Genomic DNA, 23,338 nt, shown 5'->3' on the forward strand with positions numbered 1-23,338 from the left:
ACACACACACACACACACACACACACACACACACACACACTGAGGAAAGAATTCTTTACGGATAATTTATTTATAAATCAAAGCCAGACGGGACATTTAACAAAAGTCATTTGCATTCTTTGTTTGGTGAAATTTAATTATCATAGCAGCTCCACAAGTGAAATATCACCCACAAATGTGAAACCGCATCATTCATAGAAATGTTAATGCGAACACCAGCAGAGGACTAATGCACAGGCCGCTGCAAAAACAACTTCACATGTAATATTATGTCCATGAAGTGTGGGGTTATACAGTTGTTTTGTTGAGTTATTGCAGACTTGCATTTCCATGTTGATATTACTATTTTCTATGAGTTTTGATCTGTTTTTGTGCGAGTGAGGTGAGACCTCTATGTTCATATCGATATAACGAGACTGAACACAGTATATTCCATTACTAAACCCAATAATTAAATATCATTTTGTTTTCTTTAATGCATTACTGTATTAGCTACAAGAAATATGAGATCAATCACAAAATAATCATAAAAATAATCACCCCCACATGTTTGTCATTATTTACTCTCATGTTTTTCCTTAACAGCTCACGTTTTGTAAGAAAGTAAGGTTTGGAATTGACCTGTTGGAGAGTAAATAATGACAGAATGTTCGATTTTGGGTGAACATCGAATGACAGCCGTAGTAAATCTGTGTTTGTTTTTGGCTCACAGAGTCTCTTTTCTCCGACATGCTTCAGTTATGCCAGTCAGTATATCTCCCGCTATGAAAAACAGGAGGAAGGTAAGTCGGCAAAAACCCTCAGACTCTCTGTAATTAGTTTTTGTTTGGGATAATTACATTGACTGAATGTATTGTGTGTTTACACCTCAGGCATCCAGTGGAGCAACATGTATATCTCTCCTCTGGCTGGTGACACTTCCTCCTTCGGTTGGCTCTGCTGGTTGCTACTTATTGACTCAGTAGTATATTTTATCATCGGGATTTACATCCGCATGGTCTTCCCAGGTATGTGCGAGCTGCTCAATTGAGAAACTCAACCATTTTTTTTTGTGTGGTTAGATAAAAAGAAACAATATTCATTTTACAAGTGAATATTACAATATTATGGTTGTAATCCAGTGTATTTTTCTCTCAATCAGGAAAGTATGGGATTGGTGTTCCATGGTACTTCCCTGTGACACGATCCTTCTGGGCAGATATGTTCAGCTTCTGTTGCAAAGCACCAAAGAAAATAAGCAGAGGGCTGCTGTTCACCAACATGATGCAGGAGCAAAAGAGCACTGACAAGAGCAAAGGTACATTATTACACACTGATTTGGAATGCTTGATTCTGATTGGTCAATAGCAGCATTGAGCGGTAAAGAACTTTTGCATGAGTGCTAATCTGTATGTCTCTCATTTCACTCCTTTTTTAATACCAGTGAAAGTTAATTGATGCATCCGATTACAGAGGAAGACATGCTACATTGTAACAAAAAATGTTAGCTAGTTCATAGAAAACAACAAAATGTATTTGTGTTCTGTGCTGTTCGACTATTTTTCTTTTTGGAAAACAGCTGATTTAAGGAAAAAAATAATCGAAGAATCAAGTAAGCTGATTTAAGGGAAAGATAATCGAAGAATTTCACAAAGAAATGAAATTCTTCAATGACTACATATTTAATGCCTGTTTATTAATTTGTTTTAGTAGCTGTGTAAGTAGCAGGGTAATATACAGTCAGCTGGTCATTATTACAAAATAATAAGACCCCTCTGTTTCGCCTCAGTACATTACCTACACTACCGTTCAAAAGTTTGAGGGCTGTAAAATCTTTGAAAGAAACCTATTATGCTCACCAAGGCTGTATTTATTTGATAAAAAATACGGTAAAACTAATATTGTGAAATATTATTACATTTTGAAAATTGTGTTTTCCATTTTAATATATTTGAAAATTTCTTTTTCTTTTTTCCTGTGATGGTAAATCTGAATTTTTAGCATTCAAGGTCTTAATAATAATGATATATCTTCACTGTCACAGTTTTGATCAATGTAATGTGCCCTTGCTAAATAGAAGTATTCAATTTTGAACGGTAGTGTTTCTTCATTTGCTTCAAATTCATTTGCTCCAATATACTTGTACTCTCTACCCTCTGTGAAGGTGACACAAATTACAACTGTGGAAAACATTTTAATCCTTTCAATTTCTGTGCAATATTTTAACATCTTTGTTTCTCTTTATCTGTGTTAGGTAAAAGTAGCTTAGCGAGTAATGGAGAAGAAGACTTCTCAGGATTGCCTGTTGGAGTGTCACTGTATGGCCTGACAAAGACTTACGGAGGCCGGCATGCTGTAGACAACCTGAACCTTTCTTTCTATGAGGGGCATGTCACCTCTCTGCTGGGTCACAATGGAGCTGGAAAAACCACCACTATGTAAGAGCATAACAGTCTATTTTATATTTAAATAATGCTGTAATTGCTAAGATAATGATTTAATATTCTAATAAGCATACAAATACGTAGTCCACATGAATTGTAGGTAAAATAGTTGAAACTGAACTGTACTTTTGTATTTTCTATGTTTCAGGTCGCTTCTGACGGGGTTGTTTTCACCCACCAGCGGCACTATTGAGGTTTATGGGATGGATATGCAGACGTCGATAGATGATGTGCGTAAAGAGATGGGTGTGTGCATGCAGTATGATGTCCTGTTCGACCACCTTACCACTAAGGAACATCTGTTGCTATACGCTCAGATCAAAGCTCCCAACTTGACCAAACAGGAAGTGAAAGAACAAGTGCACAGGTAAGTTTCAACATTTGTCTCAACATTATTACTTTGTTCTGTAACATTTCCTGAGGAAAATTTACTTTATCTGGGAACAATTTGTTATCTTGACTAACATGGCATGTAGGTTTCTAATGTGCTCTTAATGGTGTTGGAGAAGCTACTTTAAAATTGTAGCTTCCCGCACTACAACCTACTTGTAATCTATAAGTATCTGTAAAAGTAACAATAATACAAATAATAATAATACATAAAATAAATAATGAATGATAATTTTTAAAAAAAAATTGAAATAATGTTCATTCTAAATATAACAAAATCAGACGAAAATATGAACAGCAGTGTTTAACTAAATATTTAGATACAAAAAGAGTCATAAATCATAAAAGTTTTGTTTATCCATGAAAAATATCTGTATATTCATTAACTTGAAATTGTATAAAATATTTAGACCACTGTTATTTTAGTATTATTTATATTTGATGATTGTTTTTTTAAATTGTTTTTATTTTTATATTTTAATTTTTGTTTACTTTTTAGGTATATGCTTTTGTCATTTTATTAGTTTAAAAAAATATATATATATACGTATTTAGGTTTAATTTACTTTTATTTTGGTTTTAGTTCAGTTTTAGGTTTATTTATTTCCATTTATTCATTTTAGTGATTGAAATTCTTTTAGTGCTCTAAAAATGAGGAGTTATTCATCTTTGTATTTACATTTTTTTAAATATATATAAAATGTATATTTTATTTTATTCCAGCTTTATTTCAATGTTTCAGACAAAAAGTACAGATTTAGTTAGTGCCCAACATTGCACCTTAAGTTGGGAATGGTTTGTCTTATTGGTTAATAAATATGTTAGTAAAAGTTCATATATCACAATGGAAAATCCATGAACACACTGTGCCCTTGAGCAAGGCAATTTACCTCAGATCACTATAGATAAGAGTATCCGCTAAATGAGAAATTTGCATTAACTTGGTCCCTCTTTTTCCTGTCTTAGAATCCTAATGGAAACAGACATGCACGCCCACCGCCACAAGCGTGTCGGCACCCTGTCAGGAGGTATGAAGAGGAAGTTATCCATCTCCATTGCCTTCATTGGAGGCTCACGGCTGGTGGTGCTAGATGAGCCGACCACCGGGGTGGATCCCTGTTCCCGACGCAGCATCTGGGACATTGTCCTTCAGCACAAGCAAGGTGAAATCCCTCTGCAGTTTAGACCAGAGTGAAAATAATCTCCTGGCTTGTACCTGAAGCAAACTCCCCAAAGGGCTTTGTTCTTATCGGGGATCTGACACTTGGTTTAGAATTTAATTAGGCTTGAATGGATTTTCTCAAGGTGCGTGCAGTCAAATCCAGACAGGGAAAAATCCAGACGCAGATGTAGTAACGACTGATTGTTATCCATCATGCTCCCTCTGATGTTTAATTATCTTCCTCGGAGACAGTTAGCGAATTTATCTCGAGCAAGGATTTAAGACCGTAAAAGAGGGTCATGTCAGATTCTCCTGGTTTATCTTTGTTCATCAGCTCTTTGTTCAGAATATCTCAGAGTCTCTCTCTCTCTCTCGCTCTCTCGCTCTCTCGCTCTCTCTCTCTCTCTCTCTCTCTCTCTCTCTCTCTCTCTCTCTCTCTCTCTCTCTCTCTCTCTCTCTCTCTCTCTCTCTCTCTCTCTCTCTCTCTCTCTCTCTCTCTCTTGCCTGTATCAGTGGATCTTTGATTTGACATACCTCTGTGTTCGTTTTGTTTAACTGTCCAGAACGCACCATCATTCTTTCCAGCCATCACCTGGATGAGGCTGAAGTTCTCAGTGACCGCATCGCCTTCCTGGAGCGCGGAGGCCTCAAATGCTGTGGTTCACCCTTCTACCTGAAAGACAAGCTAGCTAAAGGCTACAACCTCACCCTCACAAAGAAGGTACATCCTATGGAAAATGTCATTCAGTTCTTACTTGAGTTAACTCTCTCAAAAAGTACCATGTGAGTACTGTAGTACACTACAGTAAGGGTATAAATAGTAATACCAAGGTACATTGATATACACTACTGTTCAAAATTTAGTAAGATTTTTTATAAATGTTTTGGTTTAAGTCATTTATGTCCACCCAGACTGCATTTCTTTTTAATCAAAAATACAGTAAAAACAATAATATTGTGAATTATCGTTGTAATAAATTATCTTTTCTATTTAAAAATGTAATTTATTCCTGTGATGCAAAACTGAATTTTTAGCATCAATACTCCAGTCTTCAGTGTCACATGATCCTTCAGAAATAATTCTAATATTCTGATCTGGTGCTCAAGAAAGCTGTTGTGCTGCTTAATATTTTTGTAGAAACCGTGATACAATTTTTTCAGGATTCTTTGAGTATAACTTTCAAAAGAACATTATTTATTTGAAATAGAAATCTTTTGGAACATTATTAATGTCTTTACTGTCACTTTTGATCAATTTACTGCACTCTTGCGGAATAAAAGTATTATTTTCTTTAAAAAAAATCATACTTATTTGAAACTTTTGAAAGGTAGTTTATATACTGTATACAATGGTATATAATGATTATTGTATTCATGTATCTTACTGTGGTAAAATGTGACACTGGTTTTACATTACATACATTTCTATGTTTTTGGTTCAGGTTCAGACTCCTGATTCAAATCAAAAGTTTGACATTGAGGAAATCAGGGATTTCATTCAATCCTACCTGCCTGACGCTCGACGGAAGGAGGGAGAGGTGGGTGATTTGGTCTACGCCCTTCCACCGTACACCACCCAGAACGCAGCTGCATACCAGTCTCTTCTCACCGATCTGGATCAGAACCTGGACAAGCTTCAGCTGGGCTGCTACGGCATTTCCGACACCACCTTGGAAGAGGTAATTTTCAGATGAAGACCCCAGGTGCAAGATTGAATTTTGGACTGAGCCAGTGCCACTGGGGTTCAGACAGCCAGCCCAGAAACCTTCAAAGCCTCAAACAGTGCAGCCCAACATTGTTAAAGAAAGCTGAACCCCACTAGGTTCCCTGGGATTCTAGGCACATACAGTGCAAGCTTCACATTTTACATAATTTCAGAATCAAAGATCCTACATAGAGCTGGGAGATATTGAGTTATTGAAATGAAATTCAAATATTTGAGGCAATCAGTCCATGTGTAAATGCATTAGATTTAAGTTGGCTACTATTTTTAGTCATCTTATGGTGGGAGATGGGACCACCCAATGGGATATAATTTCCCAACATGAGGGTCACAGCTTCCAGCCAGGGTTGTCAAGCATTTTAAAGGGATAGTTTACCCCAAAATTAAAATTCTGTCATTATTTACTCACCATCAGTTAGTTGTTCTAAACCTGTATGAGTTTCTTTGAACATAAAATAATATATTTTGAAGAATATTGGTAACCAAACAGTTGCTGGCCCTCATTGACTTCCAAGTTTTTTTTTTTTTATTCTATGGAAGTTAATGGGGTCCAGCAACTGTTTGCTTACCAACATTCTTCAAAATATCTTCTTTTGTGTTTAGAACAGGATTACAACTTTAGGGTGAGTAAATGGTGACAGTAAATTACCCCTTTAAATGACTATTTTCTCTATGAAAGGTTTTTCACTTCCCGTCATCTCGATGTTTTATATATTGTCTCATACTTTTTCAAAAGATGCATTTGCATGCTGTTTTCATATTCACAAATCACAAATTCCCACACAATTTCTACACTGAAAATAAATTGGTGTAGGATTTACAATTCTCACTTAGAAATTGCTAGTAAATTTCACAAAAAAATGACAAAGAAACAGCCAGTAACACATTGCATTTTGTCTGAAATCCTGAAGTAGAAAGACTGAAATAGTATATTCTTCTAAAACATACTCCAATAATCTTTTAGTTCCAACTTTGAGAAATCTTTTTTACAGTGTACAAATACTTACGATTTTTCTGAGAGTGTGAGGATCGTGAAACACCTTACAAATCCCTGTAAGGGGAACCATGATCCACCCTGTCCAAGTGCACTCAACAAGACTGTGTTTTCTCTCAGGTGTTCCTGCAGTTGACTCGAGATGACATAGAGACTAGAGAAAGTGACACCTTCTCTGTATCAGAGTCTGTAATAGTGAATGACACGTTTGCTTCAAGAGACAGCATTCCTGACGACATCAACAGCATGCACCTCGGAGAGAAAGCCAGTAAGTGGTCTTTTAGGACTATTAGTTTCTTGCAGCATTAGTGCCTGTACTTTCCCAGTTACCCCTTGAATGCTTTGAACTTTGAAAGCTCATCTTCAGAATTTACCTGGATTGAAGCGGTTGAGATGAGTGGCTCTGTCTTATGTGGCATACTCTCTTCTTCTCTTTTAAAGGCCTCACTGGGACCTCAACTGTGAGTGGGCTTGCTTTGACTGCACAGCGGGTGATGGCCATGTTGCTGAAACGTGTGCACCACTCCAGGAGGGACTGGAAGGGGCTGTTCTCTCAGGTGTTGCTGCCCGTATTCTTTGTAATTGCTGCCATGGGCCTGGGCTCCATCAAGAGTGATCTTCAGCATTTTCCTAAGATTGTGCTCTCTCCTGCTCTGTACCACGTTGATGAACAGTATGCCTTCTTCAGGTTAGACTCGCTCTGTTGTGTAACTTGCTTGTGATTCAAAAGTAGCTCTGATTTCAGTTAGAAAATATGGGTACTGCTTAACTTCAAATAACATTGCATTCATAGTGTACATTTCATCAGCTAATGTATCCTCTGGGTATTGAAACCATTACTATTACTAGAGCCATGCTCTGTTTTTTGAGTTACATGAACTCTATTAAAATGTATTTATTCAAGTTTAGACTTTGCTAATCTACTCAAAGATAATGGTGATGATGATGATAACAGAAAATGATAATGTTGTTAATGACTGGGTAATATAGCTAAACAGTATAGGGTAATGTACTTTCATATGGTCATTATTGAAAATATACAAAACATATTTTATGATTATGACTGGCTATTATTTATTTATTTAACTCTGAAATTGCCTAGAAGGGTGATTTGTAGAAATGTAAATGTAGCATCCTATTTTTTTAGCAAGGCTTTTTTTCCCTCAGTGTTTTTCCCCCCACAAAATGAACACAAAGTGTAAATATCTGTAATCATTTGTACTGATGGAAAATACATAATAAACAACAGCATTTACCTCCATATATTTTACTACAACCTTTCAATGCATGTAAAATGCCTCACCAAAACTTGCATGAAAATTTTTGAGTAATTATGCTTACAAATCATTCATTGACTGATTCAAAATAACTGATTCACTGAAATTACTTGAACTTCCTCACTCTGTTGACATTTAATGAAGTTTATGACTGAGATGCATAAAATACCTCTCATACTTACGGGCGCACAACTAGCCAATTGCCACTTTAGCTGACGCAACCTAAAAACTTCATGGGCAAATAAAAGCACATTATTGCGGTATTCCCAATGTTGGTTATTTTTTCTATTGCCTCCAAAGTAATGTAAAATATATAGTGTAAATATTAAATATTTTGCACATCCTTAACCATTGCCATTGCACATTCTCTCCACAGAAATCAGAATCACACCACCAGCAGTCTTGTAGATGCCATGATGTCCTATCCAGGCATTGACCACGTCTGCATGAGAGACCCCTCAGCTTCGTAAGTAATCATCCATATGTCTTAGTGATCTGCGGTGCAGTTTAGAACTGTGAGCTCAGTAATCAGACTGCAGGCCGCTATAAGCCTTGAGTGATTACATATCACAGCATCAGCTCACCTGGCCACTGCAAATGGCTTTCATTTTCGCCGGCTATGATTTTAGCCTCTCTGATCTTCACAGGTCTGTTCTTAAGCTCTGGTCGCCATCTACTTAGCTGAGCCCTGGGACTCTGATACTCTGTCTGCTTGTGTCAGTGGGTCTGCTCGTGTTCCTGGTCAATTTCATCACACTAATGTGCCACTTTTAGTTTTCTATCACTGTTTTTTATCACGCTATTTTCCCATCTCTTCTCATCTTACTCTTTTTCCTCTCTCTGTAACTCGCTCATAACACTCTCTTGCTTTCTTGTTCTCTGTTTTTCCATTTCTCTTTCACCCACACATCCGAAAGCTCTGCCTTTTGTAATTCTTCTTTAAGATCTTATAATAATGCTTCTGTATAGGGGCGTAAATCTCAGAGAAGAACCTCACTTGCACGTTTTTGTGAGATTCACCCAGGGATCATTTGCATTTCTCATGCATTTCCTGTTTGTAGGATTGATTTCCCTAATAGACTTTATCACTGATACCTTCAAAATAATCATTACACAGTTTGAAGTGGGTCTTGCATCTAGACTATTGTTTTCTTCTTCTTTTTACTACAAGAAAACAGTAAAAACAGGTTATATATATATATATATATATATATATATATATATATATATATATATATATATATATATATAAACAAAAATTTTTTTTTTTTTTTTTTTTACAGGGTTTGCAAAGAGAGACCCTCTGCAGGAACTCAGACCTGGATCTCTGGAGGCAACAGCTCTGCTACATTTACCACCTGCAAGTGTAGCAACCAAGTGCAGGTGGGTCAAACAGAGCATAACCATCATAACACAAACAACATTATCACTTATCCTCAATGATGTGCATCTTTCACTGTTTAAATATTGATAAAAAGATCATTAGTGTTTTGATAGCGTGAAGGTGATTGTTGATCACAGCAGGGTTGCGCGCCCTTCACAATTGATTTGAGAATGCATTTTAAAATCAGTTCCTTTGACTTTGAATCAAGACAGCAAGTAGAATGCAAAATTAACATTCAAATGTAAGGAATAAGAAAAATAGAATGTTTAATAATTAATACAATACAATTAATACAAATTACACATAAACATGTTATCATTCACAACACACATTTGCATAGACATTATATGATATTAATTCATGTTTTGAATTTCTATACCTATAAAATTAGTTATAGTTTTTTAAAAAAATAGCTTTCATTTTATGGACTGTCATAGAAGAACACTTAATTTGAAAAAAATGAAATGAAAACAGTGTGGTTCTGTATGGAAATTAAAATAGTTTTTTGGCTGTTTTTCTGCAGTATTCAACTTAGTTTAACTTATTCAAATAATTTAACTTAATTCGGGGAAATATATCAATGGAGGAAAAACTATTACATATCAGCAAGTACATGGGTATAATTAGTCAACTTAATGATGTAATTAATACATTTTGTCACCAAACTTGAGTTGGGCTAATGCAATTTTCTGCTGTGTGCCTGTTGATTTTTGTAATTTTCTTATTTTCTTGTAATTTAGTAAATGCCTCTTCATGTTATTTCAAATCAGCTTCCTGCGGGGCGTGGCTAATTCTACTCTTGATTTGACAGGGAGCAAGTTGTTATATTCAGATTATTTCCCAATCCTGTATCGCGGCGTCTGCTCAAAATATCACTTACTTTTCTGTCACTTTCAGTCGTGTCCTGCATCAGGTTACCAACCACCTCACACAAGAAATCCATCATCCCAGATTGTCTACAACCTAACGGGCATCAACGTAGAGGACTACCTGTTGGCCACTGCGAATGACTTTGTCAGAAACAGGTGAATTTGATTACACATATCACTTCACAGCATTAAACTAATTTCAAAAGATGAGGTGAGGTGGAATATTAAGGAATTTATGAACCGCTGGTAGGCTGATTAATAATTAAAGAGGAAGCGCATTGGTGTATCCCATCTTTACCATGGCATTTCCGACCAGCTGACATTTTCCATCCTAGTCAAATAGCACACAGCATGAAAATACTTTATTACACCTAAAATAGTAAGGCAAGCATTTATTATTCATACATTGCTCTTCCAAAAAATAATAATAAAATACACAGCCCTGCTGCAGTGTGGTGGCGAAAATAGTCATAAAAAAGGTAAATCACTGCTCTACAAAGAAATTGGATGAGAATTCAACAAATGCATAAAACTATTAATTAGGAGTATATCATGAGGAAAAAGTCTTTAGCGTCTCAAAGCACTAAATTTATTGTTAAATAAATTGTGCTTTAATATATAAAGAATGTGGGAAAGAACATATATAATTTGCTATCCAATTAAAGTTACTAAATGAGATTCCTTTAACCCTAGAATGCATTAACCAAAAAACCTACACAAATGCATAAATAGGGTCAAAATTACCAGCAACCGCATTGCACCCAGTAACTGTCAAGTCACCTTTATAGCGCTTTATACAGCACAGATTGTTTCAAAGCAGCTTCACTGTAAATAACAGAATCAATGATGCAAACTTCACTAAATATGAAACAAATTCAAATTCTGCTGTAAAGCAGCTCTAAAAAGTCAAGTCAGTTCAGAGTTGGGTCAGTTCAATTCATTAACTGTGTAAAGTTCATCAAGTATTAAACGAGTTCAATTCAGCTATAAGTAGCTATTCAGAAGATGTAATAAATATGTACAACATGTGAACAAGATGTTACACCAGCCAGGAGTTACACGTTCTAATATAAGTTGTTTTGTGCTTTGTTTCAGATATGGAGGCTGGGACTTTGGAAAGCCTCTTCCCATTGATCTTAAGTTGGACATGTTAGATGTGCCAGCTAACAGAACGCTTAGTAAGGTAATTTGGATGAGTGATATTACATTGCCCCAATGGCAAAGTGGCTCATTGTCCCAATGTAGCAGTTTATTTGGACGCTAACAGGCTCTGTTCCAAAACCAAGCAAGCTGCCAGCATTTTAATGCATCATAATCACCCTCTTGTTGTGAAAGCTGTTCCAAAAGGTAGGCAGCATCATTATGTTGCCTTCTAAGATACCTTTTTGGCATAATTTTAAGGCAATATTGTATGCATCCCATGTGAAGAATGCAGTATTCAGTGAAAAAATATAACATCTTTCAAGATGACAAATGAAGCAAGAGAAAAGTTAATTCAGTACCAAAATACAATAGTTGAGTCTAATTACAAATGTTGTATGAGCCCAATATTTGTATGAGCAATGTACAGTACCTGTCAAAAGTTTGGAAACATTGTAATTTTGAGATGTTGCACACCAAGGCTGATCAAAAATCAAAAATACAGTAAAAATCACTGTTTTCTTCTATATATATATATATATATATATATATATATATATATATATATATATATATATATATGTATTTAAATGTAATTTATTCCTGCGATGGCCAGCATCATTATTTGAGTGAGTGAATTTTCAGCATCATTACTTGATCATTAGTCTTGAGTGTCACATGATCCTTCAGAAATCATTCTAATATCTGGTACTGTATTTTTACACATGTTAGGATATTAGGCTGTTAGTTTTCCTGTTAAAGCCTTAAAAGGCAGCAGTCAATGCAGCTCAGTAAGTTTTGGAACAGAACCTTATAGCCTTATTTACCTTAGCATTTATTTGATTAGAGAGACATTGTGGTGCATTGTATTAATATTTGTGTTCACACAGATTTGGTATAATCCAGAAGGTCACCACACCATGCCTGCCTACCTCAACAGCCTTAACAACTTCCTCCTGAGATCCAGTCTGCCACCTGAGAAACGACAACAATATAGTTAGTTAAACCTTTTTGTAGATTCTTGTTTTCTCTTAGAATCTTCATATACACTGTTGTTCAAAAGTTTGGAGTCAGTAAGTTTTTTTTTTTTTTTTAAGAAAAAATTGTACTTGTATTCAGCACGGATGCATTCAATTGCTAAAAAGGTACCGTAAAGACATTTATAAAATTATTTGTATATTTTTAATCGTGAAAATGTTTTATCACTTTATTCCCTAAAAATGTAAGCTTTTGAGCAGCAAATCAGCATATTAAAAGGATTTCTATATCTATATATATATTTTTATATATTATATATTTAATACAAAAATACAGTTATTTTAATTTGTAATAATATTTCACAATATTAATATTTGTACTCAAATAAATCCAGCCTTGATGAGCATAAGAGACTTCTTTCAAAGCATTACATATCTTACCCACCCCAAACTTTTAAACAGTAATGTATATCTAATCATTTTAAGTTGTATAACAGATAAAATGTGTTCTGCATCCCGAGTTTTCATTATTGTGCACTTAGTTTTTGCGTATACAATTTTAACTTGCATCATAAGGTCTAATCCACTTAGCACCTTATTTTGAGCAAGAACCGCCCACTTAGACAGGAGGACACCTTCTGACTGACTGCAAAGAACTCTACCAAGTTCTTTTTTAAAAAGATTTTTTTATAATTACTGGGTTTATCTGAAAAAAAAGAAGCTTTTTTGCAATATGCTGAAATATCATCTTTGCCTTCAGAGACAATAGTGACGATAACAATTGCAATACCACTATCCTTAGACAGGGGGCAGTGTGTCTATTCTATCTCCCACTAGAAGGCAGAGTGGTCTGAATGCTAATTAGAGGTGCTGAGAACTGAAATGAAGGAATAGAGCTGGTCTTATTTCAACACTGCCAGACTGGCCCAGTGGCTGAGATTCACTGTCTGCCTCCAGGCAAGATTAATGCAATCCTTGCAGTCAATAATGGAAAGGGGGGATGCATTCATTCAAATGTAGCCAGTGAACTCATTCAGGGCAAAACAGAGCATAAATTCAGTAAAGGTTCATGGGAGGAGCAGATTGCCGATCACGTGTTGGCCTGAACAAATGTGTATTTTCTCATGTGCTAAAATCTCTCTTTACAGCTATCTCCATATCCAGCCACCCTTACCCTGGCCAAGTGCAAGACGAGGATGTAATGTAAGAGCACGCACACACATGCACGCTCATACACACATACGCCCGTCCTTCTGTCTGGCAGCTAAAGCTGATAAAGTACTCTGTGGGACCAAATACAGACTGAGCGTATTAGTTGGGTCGGTACCAAATCACAGACCCAGTGGTGGGGAAAAGAAAGCAATCAGCCAAATGATGGGCTTTAGATAAGATATGCAAATATTGCTCTGACATTTTCATTCTTGTGGAGCACTTGAACTAATGTAATTTGACTCCTGTATTTACTCCTCTTTGATTTTTTTTCCTGAGCTTGGCTTATTGATTACTAACCCAATATAATGTGTGTTTACTCTGAAGGTGGTTCAGAGGTTAATTGATTCAACGTCGCCACCCAAACATGCTTGTATTTTGAACACTGTGGGCAATTTCAACCGTGCCTAAATTAGAAAGACACGCTCTGTAAAATGAACGCAATTGTTTCAGTCTCACAGCTGGGATGAGTCTGGCTTGACGCCTGCTACTTAGGCTTAGACTGAGGAGAAAAGATGCAGAGAAAGCAAGTAAAATGAAGAGGAATAGGTTGGCTACTCAAAATAAAAAATGATTCTGTGAGTAGCTGAAAAGAGCAGAAAATAATGCATTTGTTTCCCAGATACTTATATCAAAAGCAAAGTCCCTTTTTAAGGCAAGTCAAAGCACTTGGCGGCCATATTGGTAACAGCCTCAGGCAGCTGTTTCAAGTACAAATCGAGTGCTGCAGGAATGAGTCCTAAAGCACAGAAATGATTCATAATTTTTTTTACTTTTGGTTCCATCATCCTGCAGTCAATGGGTTTTTTGAATGGGGTTTTAGTTATATGACTGAAATAAGGTCTGTGGTTAACACAAGCTTTTTTCTCAGTACTACCCTACTTGTAATTATTTAAGCTTTTACTGGCTAAATGGGACCACAATGGTCGTCTGGGACATTAAACATCATCACGCCGCGCCCGTTTTTAAAGCCTTGTTGTATTAATACTCGCGCTCTTACCATTCTAACTCAAACTCTCCAACTTGTAGATTTAAATAAAGCTTAAAATATTGGTTTGAAACTTACAGGTGAAACTCGTGCAAAAGTTATATATTATAGACTCATTACATGCAAAGTAAGATATTTCACGCCTTTATTTGTTATAATTTTGATGATTATGGTTTGAAAATTCAAAATCAAAATTTCTGATATTTTGAATTTGGGATTTTCGTAAGCTGTAAGCCATGCATAATCATCAAAATTATAACAAATAAAGGCTTGAAATATCTCACTCTGCATGTAATTTTCTACATAATATATTAGTTTCACCTTTTAAGTTGAATTACTGAAATAAATTAACTTTTGCACGATATTCTAATCGAGTTTCACCTGTAGAGGTGGTGACATTGAAGTCAAACTTTTGTTGGTCACAGAGCTTATTTTCTGAAATAATCAATGGAAAAGCTCTATTGGCTTTATATTGAGGGAACCAGGGTGATTCTAACTTCTAGGTTGGCGTACAAAATTATGCCATTCTTGCAACAGTCTATTGTATATACTTCAAAAACTCAAAAACTGTGAAGATTATGTTTCAGTAACATATCGTAATGTGTGATTGCTAACCTTGTCTCATACCTAATGAAATCAATTTTTTTATTTGTTTTTCAAAGTTGTTGTCATCTTAGTTAGGACCAAACTGATATTAAGTGTCTTAACCATAGATTAGCACCACTTTAACATGAGGTTTATAATTTTTCTAGTTTCAACAACTATCTGAAAAAGTTGTATGTGAGTGAAACCAAATGTAATCAAAATTCAAAAGGAATTTTAGCTAAAATAGGCCATGTCCAACAGTCTTCATAGGCGTCAGGCAGCCACGTTGAATTCAAAGTAATAAAAAGTGCTTCGATGCGATCGAGTCAACCTTAGGAGGCAATAAGAAAATCTGCGATACAACGTTCCAAAATTGTCTAGGAAAGTCTGAAGCTGTAGACAAGTGCGTTATAAGTAATTTCTTATCCCTTGACTTCAGTGATCAACCAACCGAGCCCTTTCTTATCTGAATAAAAAATTAACCTCACTTCTGCATTCAGGCTCAACTCTCTTGTGGTATGGGTCTTCTGTCTTTCCCTGGGATCAGTTTGTTCTTATTTGTCCTCCATTCTTGCTATATTTTTTTGGAGGGCTTGGGAAAGATGGGACGCAAAGGGGCAGCATTAAAGGCAAGAGCTCAGCTGGTGACTGCTAGAAAAAGAAGTGTCCTACTGAGACTGAACTCTTGATCGTCTCTGACTCTGTCTTAAACAATTCTCACAGATAGAGAGATCTTAATTCTCATGGCTTTCATGTTTTCTCCTCACTGTGTCTGGTGCCATTGTAAATGCATCAGGCTTGACTGAAGAACAGTGTTAAGCTCATGTGTGACAGTGTTGGAAATATGAAGTGCAGTTTGTATTGTAAGGGTAAGACAGCAGGACATGCTCTTACTGCACCGCTGCCGCAGAATAACAGCTTTTTAGTTTTTTGCAGGTCTTTTGTCCGGTATTATATGCATATATAAAATATAAACAATAAAATCTAAATATATTTATAAAATGCACCAATATATAATTTATAAGATATTTTTTATTCCTATATTCTATTATACATGGACACATACTGTAAGGTCATATAATCTGAACTTGCATGTCTTGAGGTCCTCTGTATTGAAATCTTTCATTTTGTATCCTCAAGGGTGGGCGGTTTGGTCAGCATCCTGGTTGCGCTCTGTGTCCTTACTGGCTACTCCATCATGACTGCCAGCTTTGTCATCTATGAGGTTCAGGAACATCACACAGGCTCCAAGAGACTCCAACAGATCTCTGGCATCAGCGAACCTTTTTACTGGATCATCAACTTCTTCTATGATATGGTACTTCATCATTAGTTGATAGATTTCAGCCTTTTAGATCCATTGCATTGATCTAAAATATACAGAAACCAAAACTATGCAAGAAATTACAACCCAGAATACATAAACTGCATGCAGTAACAACAACCATTTGTGGCTATGCCATTTTTAATTGCTCAGATTATATAATTAATTTAATATTAATAAAAAAAAAAAAAAAATATATATTACAGAAGACTGTTTGTGTTTACGACGTCTTTTCTGCTGCATTGCAGGCTCTTTACATGATTCCTGTGGTCCTCTCGGTGGCGATGATAGCAGCGTTCCAGCTCCCAGCCTTCACAGAGAAGCAGAACCTTGGCGCGGTCACACTTCTGCTGGTGCTATTTGGGTCAGCATACATTAAAGTACCTTTACCACCAGAGACTTTCCTGTCACAAGACAGACATCTCATTAGAATGTCTTAGCGCTGACAGGTCCTCAAGGCACTAGAGCTTCATGAATGTATTATTCAGCAAATGCTACACGTCGCAGCATTGGCAAAGGGGAAGTTTTAGTTAATGCGCTGTCTTTCAGGTAAACACAGGCTCTCTGCTGGAAAGAGGAGAGCTGCTTGAAGCTTTCCTGCAAGGCCTGGGCTCTGAAGAAGCGATTTCACACACTTCGTCACCCAGTTAATTGCATTGTGGAGAGCAGTGAGGCCACTCACAGTCAGTCTTTAGGCTTCAGAGCTCCAGGCTGCTTGGGAGGCCCTTCAATGTGTGAAGTCAGCAGTCTGGCCCGCATTCATCCGCCTGTGAGCTCACCGGCTCTCGGCCCATAAATAACCACACATCACAGCGATCCGACCACTTTCCCTTCAACCTGCTTAATTGCTTTTGTTTAGCTGAGCGGTGTGGACTTTCCACCACTAACAATACACGCACACAGGCCGGCCAACTCGCGCACACACACACACGGTACCCTCTCAGTTTAAACACATCCTCTTCCTTGACCCCACCACCCCAATCACCAAGAGTAATGAATAAAAAAACAGATCATTCGGTGGAGCTGAAGAGGAGAGAGAATGCTTCACGAAAAGGAAATAGATGAACTCATTTATCTTCTGGCTTCTTAGCTCAACTGTGGAATATATTCTCTCTCTCTTTGTTAAACTCAAAGCAGAAGTCTTACTATAGTTCTTTTGTCTTCCTCCATGTTGTAATTGTTCTCTTCAGACATTTTTTTTAAGCTTGTCACTTACCACATTGATTTCATTGTTTATTTTCAGTTTCTCCACCTTCCCTTGGATGTACCTTCTGTCTGCGATATTCAAAGATACGGAGATGGCCTTCATTGGTTATGTTTGCATCAATCTCTTCATCAGTATCAACACCATCATCGCCACATCCATTATCTACTTCCTGGGTCAGCTTAACCAGAATGACCCGGTGAGAGAAAAGGCCCCCCCCCCCAATTTTAAGACCATTTAGAAATTTTGCTTTGTGATATTTTTTCATGACAATTAAGCAGATTTATTGCCCTCAAATAGTAGGGATATATACTACCATTCAAAAGTTTGTGGTCGATAAGATGTTTTTGAAAGAAGTCTCTTATGATCACCAAGGCTGAATTTATTTGAAATATTATTACAACTTAAAATAACTATTTTCTACTTGAATATATTTTAAAATATAATTTATTCCTGTGATGGCAAAGCTGAATTTTTCAGCATCACTTCAGTCTTCAGTGTCACATGATTCTTCAGAGATCATTCTAATATGCTGATTTGGTGCTCAGGAAACATTTCATCTGATTATTAATGTTGAAAACAGTTGTGCTGCTTAATATTCTTTTTGGAAACAGTGATCATTTTTTTGATGAATAGAAAGTTCAAAAGAACAGGATTTGTTTAAGATTGAAATCTTTTGTAACATTATAATTGTCTTTATTGTCACTTTTGATCAGTGTAATCCAACCTTAATGAATAAAAGTATCAATCTCACCGACCCCTAATATTTTGAACTGTAGTGTATGGAATAGAACAGAGAATATTAAAATAAATTTCCACCAAAAATAAATAAATAAATAAAAAAGATCAACATATGTAGCTTTGCAAATTGTCCTTCCTTCTCTAACTTGCTCTCCCTGTCCATTTCAGAGCATCCAGGATGTGTACCGTACCATGAGCAACATCTTCCTAGTCTTCCCTCAGTTCAGCTTTGGCAATGGGTTGATGGAGTTGACAAGGGTTGACATGCAGGTGCAAATCTTGAGCGCTTTTGGGGTGGATGCCTACAAGAACCCCTTCAGCATGGATGTTCTGGGCTGGATGTACATCTCCATGTTCCTGCAGGGTTTCATCTGCTTCATGCTCCGCCTGCTACTTAACAAGACACTCCTTCGCAAAGTCAGGTATACCTGAGGCTCGGGCACTATAGATTTAAAGTGGTTACTGGTTTTTAAAACCTTTTATCATATAGCTATCTCATTTTTGTGCATTTGTGTTTTCTTCACAGACGTTTATTTTGGTGTAAGAGGAACATTGTTCAGAGCTATAGCCCCAATGAAGATGAAGACGTGGTGGCTGAACGCTTGCGTGTGGACCGTGGGGATGCAAGTGCAGATATTCTGCAGGTTAATGAGCTGTCTAAGGTGTACCAAAACCTGAGCAAGAGGGTACAGGCGGTGAAGAGGCTGTCTGTTGGCATCCCAGCTGGCGAGGTCTGTTCCATTTGCATAGTAAAATTAATTATGAGAGCGTTTACATGCACAAGAATATTACAGTAAACATAAATTTGCAATACATTTTGCTTTCGTAATGAGACGTATTTCCGATTATCAACAAGAATTGATCATTGATTTTGTGCATTGTGAATGAATTGGATTGTGAAAAGTGGGTGTTCCACTTTATGATTTATAATACCTGGAGGTTAAGAATGTGTACTATGAAAGTAAATTGGGTAAATTCAGATCAAAGATCAAAATGCTTGTTCTGATTGTTTTTATGCTTCAAACTTAAAAAAAAATAAAAAAAATGTTTCAGTGAGTTGGATAAAGTTTCGTGCAAGTATTAAACAAAATGACCAAATCAATAAAGTTTTAACCAGAATATGGATCACCGAGGGGAAATGCAGCTATATATACTTAATATTTAAGGCACTTTGCATATGCTTTGCTTCATTATTTTCCATGGTTTAAATGTTCTTCATAGAAGATTTATGATTCAGATTTTAAGAATAATCAATGACAGCAAAACATTCATTGTGATTGAACGGAAGCTTAATATCTTCCTTAGTGCTTTGGATTGCTGGGAGTCAACGGTGCAGGGAAGACCACTACGTTCAAGATGCTAACAGGAGACATTATCCCTACCGATGGCTCAGCTCAGATCCGTGACATTGACGGGTACTTTTCTTTCTCCTTTTAAAAACTACATCTGGTACCTTTACTGTCGCTCAGTGTCTTTTTCTAAAGCATTTTACTAGGCATTTGCGTTGGGTTTCATTGCATGTCCATAAATCTCCCTGGCCTGTGTCTTCAGGAGGATGGTTGACATCATAGACTGCAGGAGAGAGGGCATAAACATTGGTTACTGCCCCCAGGTGGACGCACTGGATGACCTCCTGACGGGAGAAGAACATCTCTATTTTTATGCCCGCATCAGGGGCATCTCCAAGAGGGAGACTAGCCAGGTAAGGTCACAGCTATATCAACATCTATTATGTTCTGGCAAAGGCCAGTTTCTTATTAAATTGACTTACAAACAGTGCATGTTTTCGGTTATAATGATACATGGTTGTCATTTTATTTAATAAAATTCCGGTATTCGATACCAATAAAATTTCAAGTGTCTCGATACTAATTTCAAGAGTTCAAACATTTGGGGTCTGTAAGATTTAAATAATACCCTTTTTTCAACAAGCAAACATCATATTGATCAAAAGTGATCAGTGCATTTATAATGTTACAAAAGATTTCTATTTCAAATAAATGCTGTTCTTTTGAACTTCCTATTCATCAAGGAATTCTGAAAAAAAGGTCACAGTTTCCACAAAAATAATTCTGTTTTCAGCATTGAAAATAATTAGAAATGTGTCTTGAGCACCAAATCAGCATATTAGAATGATTTCTGAAGGATCATGTGACACTAAATTCAGCTGTGCCATTACAGTAATAAATGATATTTTATAAAAATGTAAAATAGATATTTTATTATTAATATCATTGTTTTACTGTATTTTTGATCAAATAAATGCAGCCATGGTGAGCATATGGAGACTTCTTTAAAAACATCAAAAAATCTTACTGACCCCAAGGTTTAAACAGTTATATATAGAAGCAAATTCAATTTAAAGTGAAAGTCACACATGCGCAAGTTTAAAGGCAGTCGTCTGAGTTAGTACTGAGTCAATAGTTTGAATTGCTGAAAATAAAGAGAGACTGGCATCATTACATCTTTTTTTACTTTGGTATCGACTTGATTCTATAATGCTGGTACTCTTGACATCCCTGCTTATATGCAATTAAATGTATTCCACTGATAGAGTTTGGTGATAGAGTTTGCTGATTGGAAATGAGAGAGAAGAGATGTGGCGTAGCAGACAGCTGTCTGTTAATATCATGTACAACTCAATGACCGATTGACATCATTTAACTCTCTAAGAAAGATTTTGCATGTGTCTTTCGTCAAGTGTGACTGACATCTTTCCCACACATGCAAAAACATTTCAGGAAATGGAGGTTTAACAGCAGTTCTGAAAGCACCAGCATATAGTGTGATTGAGACCACCGTCACCAGTTTTAAACAACTTTTGCAATGCGGGTCTACCCACTTGACCAGCACTAACCATCATCGACCCACCTGGAAATCCCTGCTGGACTTCTCTGTAGAACGTGAATAGATTTCAGTTTGGTATTGTCTGGGTATTGCATTTGACAGGAAATGGTTGGCTCTTTTCCATATTGATTAATGAGAAAGCTAATTAATCTTGCATTCTCTCAGGATTATTGGTAAAAAGCACTTCTGTAAAACTTGCCTTTGGCTGCAGATGATTTGAACTCTTTATCAGTTTTCCTAAAGACTGAAACACTTCTGGTATATATAATTTGCATAAGAGGTTGCTATGTCATGTGACCCTGGATCACAAAACCAGTCAGAAGTCGCACGGGTATATTTGTGGCAATAGCCAACAATACATTGTATGGCTCAAAATTATCTATTTTTGCTTTTATGCCAAAAATCATTAGGATATTAAGTAAAGATCATGTTCCATGAAGAAATTTTGTAAAATTCTACCATAAATATATAAAACATTTATTTTTGTGAGTGAATGCTGCACAATCGCGAATATTTCTCAATATTTAGATTTTTTTGCACCCTCAGATTCCAGATGTTCAAATAGTTGTATCTCGGCCAAATATTGTCCTATCCTAACAAACCATACATCAATGGAAAACGTATTTATTCAGCTTTCAGGTGATGTATAAATCTCAATTTATAAAAAATGACCCATGTGACCCATATTAGCAAGTTATTACAAGTTTAAGTCGGAATAGTGTTCCTATGAAACAATGGGTTATTAATAGCTGAGTGTAACACTGAATCATGGCTTTTATACAGAAGCAGCAATGTCAGTATGAAAAAAAAGACATTTAAAAAGTTTCTAAAAAGCTTCTAAATCAAATTTTAGAGTCATCAGTTTTTGTAATGCAGGACCTGCCGTGCTGTTCTCAATAGCGAAATTGCTGAAGATACGCAGGAGAACTGTTTAGAAGATAAATCGCACTGCTTTATGTCTTTTTTCTCTTTCTTGCATCCTGATCCTGCACAATATTTTGATCTAAAGGACTTAAACTTGAACTGAATATATCAACTCCATTATGATCAGTGACTGTGACATGCATGTACAGTATGACGTTATGAGCACATGGCTCAAACACACACACACCTCACTGTCAAGCGTTTTCCTTTCTCTTATGTAATTTGGTGTTGTCTCTGCTAATACTTTAGACGTTGGTTAGCCTGTGGTGAAAGGATCTCAAATAATGTATATAATATCTTGAAAATGAAACATTCTAAGAACTGTGAGTCTTCTACAGAAATTGTGAAAGAAGTCTGCTTTTATATGAAGCTTGCCACCTGCAGTATTTGATTACAGTAATGTGACGAAATTCAACAAATTTAAAAGCAAAAATGAAGATGTATCATCTGCCAAGGTAAATGCTTTGAAGAATATTCTTTTTTTTTCTATACAACGAAAGTGACTAAAGGATTTTCAGGGAATAATCTGTTCTGTTTCTCACACAAATCTATTGATTCGCTTCAAAACACTTACAGTATAATAGAACACAATGGCACACAAGTCATGTTGACTATTTTTATACTGCTTTTCTGTGTCTTTTTGGAGTTTGACTGTCCCTGGTCACCATCCACTTTCATTTTAAGGAAAAGAGCCGCTCGAACATGCTACAAACACTGTCCTTTTTATATACCCGTGAATGAAAGAAAGTCATAAGGGTTTTAAATTACATAAGGGTGAGTAAATCGTGACAGAATATTCATGCTTGGAGAACTTACGCTTCAAATCTTTGAGTAAAGTTGATATAAAGTGCAACTTTGTCTAAAATGAAGTAAAACCGGCACCCTGTAATGATGATGTTACCCTTCTATAAAAAGGGCAAAGGAATTGACTTAACAATCTATGAATACCATCAGTCATCTTTTGGCGACCAAAAGCCTTTGTGTAGAAGCTGCTGAGACTTTGAAATGGCTTTTGCGATTTGGCCCATTAACTTGGATTAGAGGATTCAGAGGAAACGGCTGGTAAATTTTGATGTCCTGAGGGAAGCACACAGTTCAGTGCCGGCCCAAAAGGATGATCTGTAGGTGCATATAAACCCTGTTAGACGGAGTGTCTTTTATGGTTTCTTGCAGGTTT

The 23,338-nt window shown here is 36.3% G+C and overlaps 1 protein-coding gene across 1 annotated transcript in view; it reads left to right on the top strand.

Annotated features, from left to right (window-relative positions):
• LOC307164846 (glucosylceramide transporter ABCA12-like) overlaps nt 1-23,338 on the top strand; it is a 50,532-nt gene that overhangs the window by 20,723 nt on the left and 6,471 nt on the right. The window contains exons 26-48 of the mRNA XM_079882008.1: nt 713-782; nt 873-1,007; nt 1,142-1,297; nt 2,234-2,417; nt 2,572-2,790; nt 3,780-3,976; nt 4,539-4,696; nt 5,418-5,654; nt 6,813-6,960; nt 7,134-7,380; nt 8,346-8,435; nt 9,253-9,352; nt 10,251-10,378; nt 11,318-11,405; nt 12,253-12,358; nt 13,488-13,542; nt 16,262-16,439; nt 16,694-16,809; nt 17,689-17,848; nt 18,559-18,812; nt 18,917-19,121; nt 19,696-19,805; nt 19,942-20,092. Of these exons, the coding sequence (XP_079738134.1) occupies nt 713-782; nt 873-1,007; nt 1,142-1,297; nt 2,234-2,417; nt 2,572-2,790; nt 3,780-3,976; nt 4,539-4,696; nt 5,418-5,654; nt 6,813-6,960; nt 7,134-7,380; nt 8,346-8,435; nt 9,253-9,352; nt 10,251-10,378; nt 11,318-11,405; nt 12,253-12,358; nt 13,488-13,542; nt 16,262-16,439; nt 16,694-16,809; nt 17,689-17,848; nt 18,559-18,812; nt 18,917-19,121; nt 19,696-19,805; nt 19,942-20,092 (3,492 nt within the window). The remainder of the gene's footprint in view (nt 1-712; nt 783-872; nt 1,008-1,141; nt 1,298-2,233; nt 2,418-2,571; nt 2,791-3,779; nt 3,977-4,538; nt 4,697-5,417; nt 5,655-6,812; nt 6,961-7,133; nt 7,381-8,345; nt 8,436-9,252; nt 9,353-10,250; nt 10,379-11,317; nt 11,406-12,252; nt 12,359-13,487; nt 13,543-16,261; nt 16,440-16,693; nt 16,810-17,688; nt 17,849-18,558; nt 18,813-18,916; nt 19,122-19,695; nt 19,806-19,941; nt 20,093-23,338) is intronic.

This window comes from Squalius cephalus (assembly GCF_949319135.1).
Source record: "Squalius cephalus genome assembly, chromosome: 9".
In the NCBI taxonomy this organism is placed as follows: Eukaryota; Metazoa; Chordata; class Actinopteri; order Cypriniformes; family Leuciscidae; genus Squalius; species Squalius cephalus.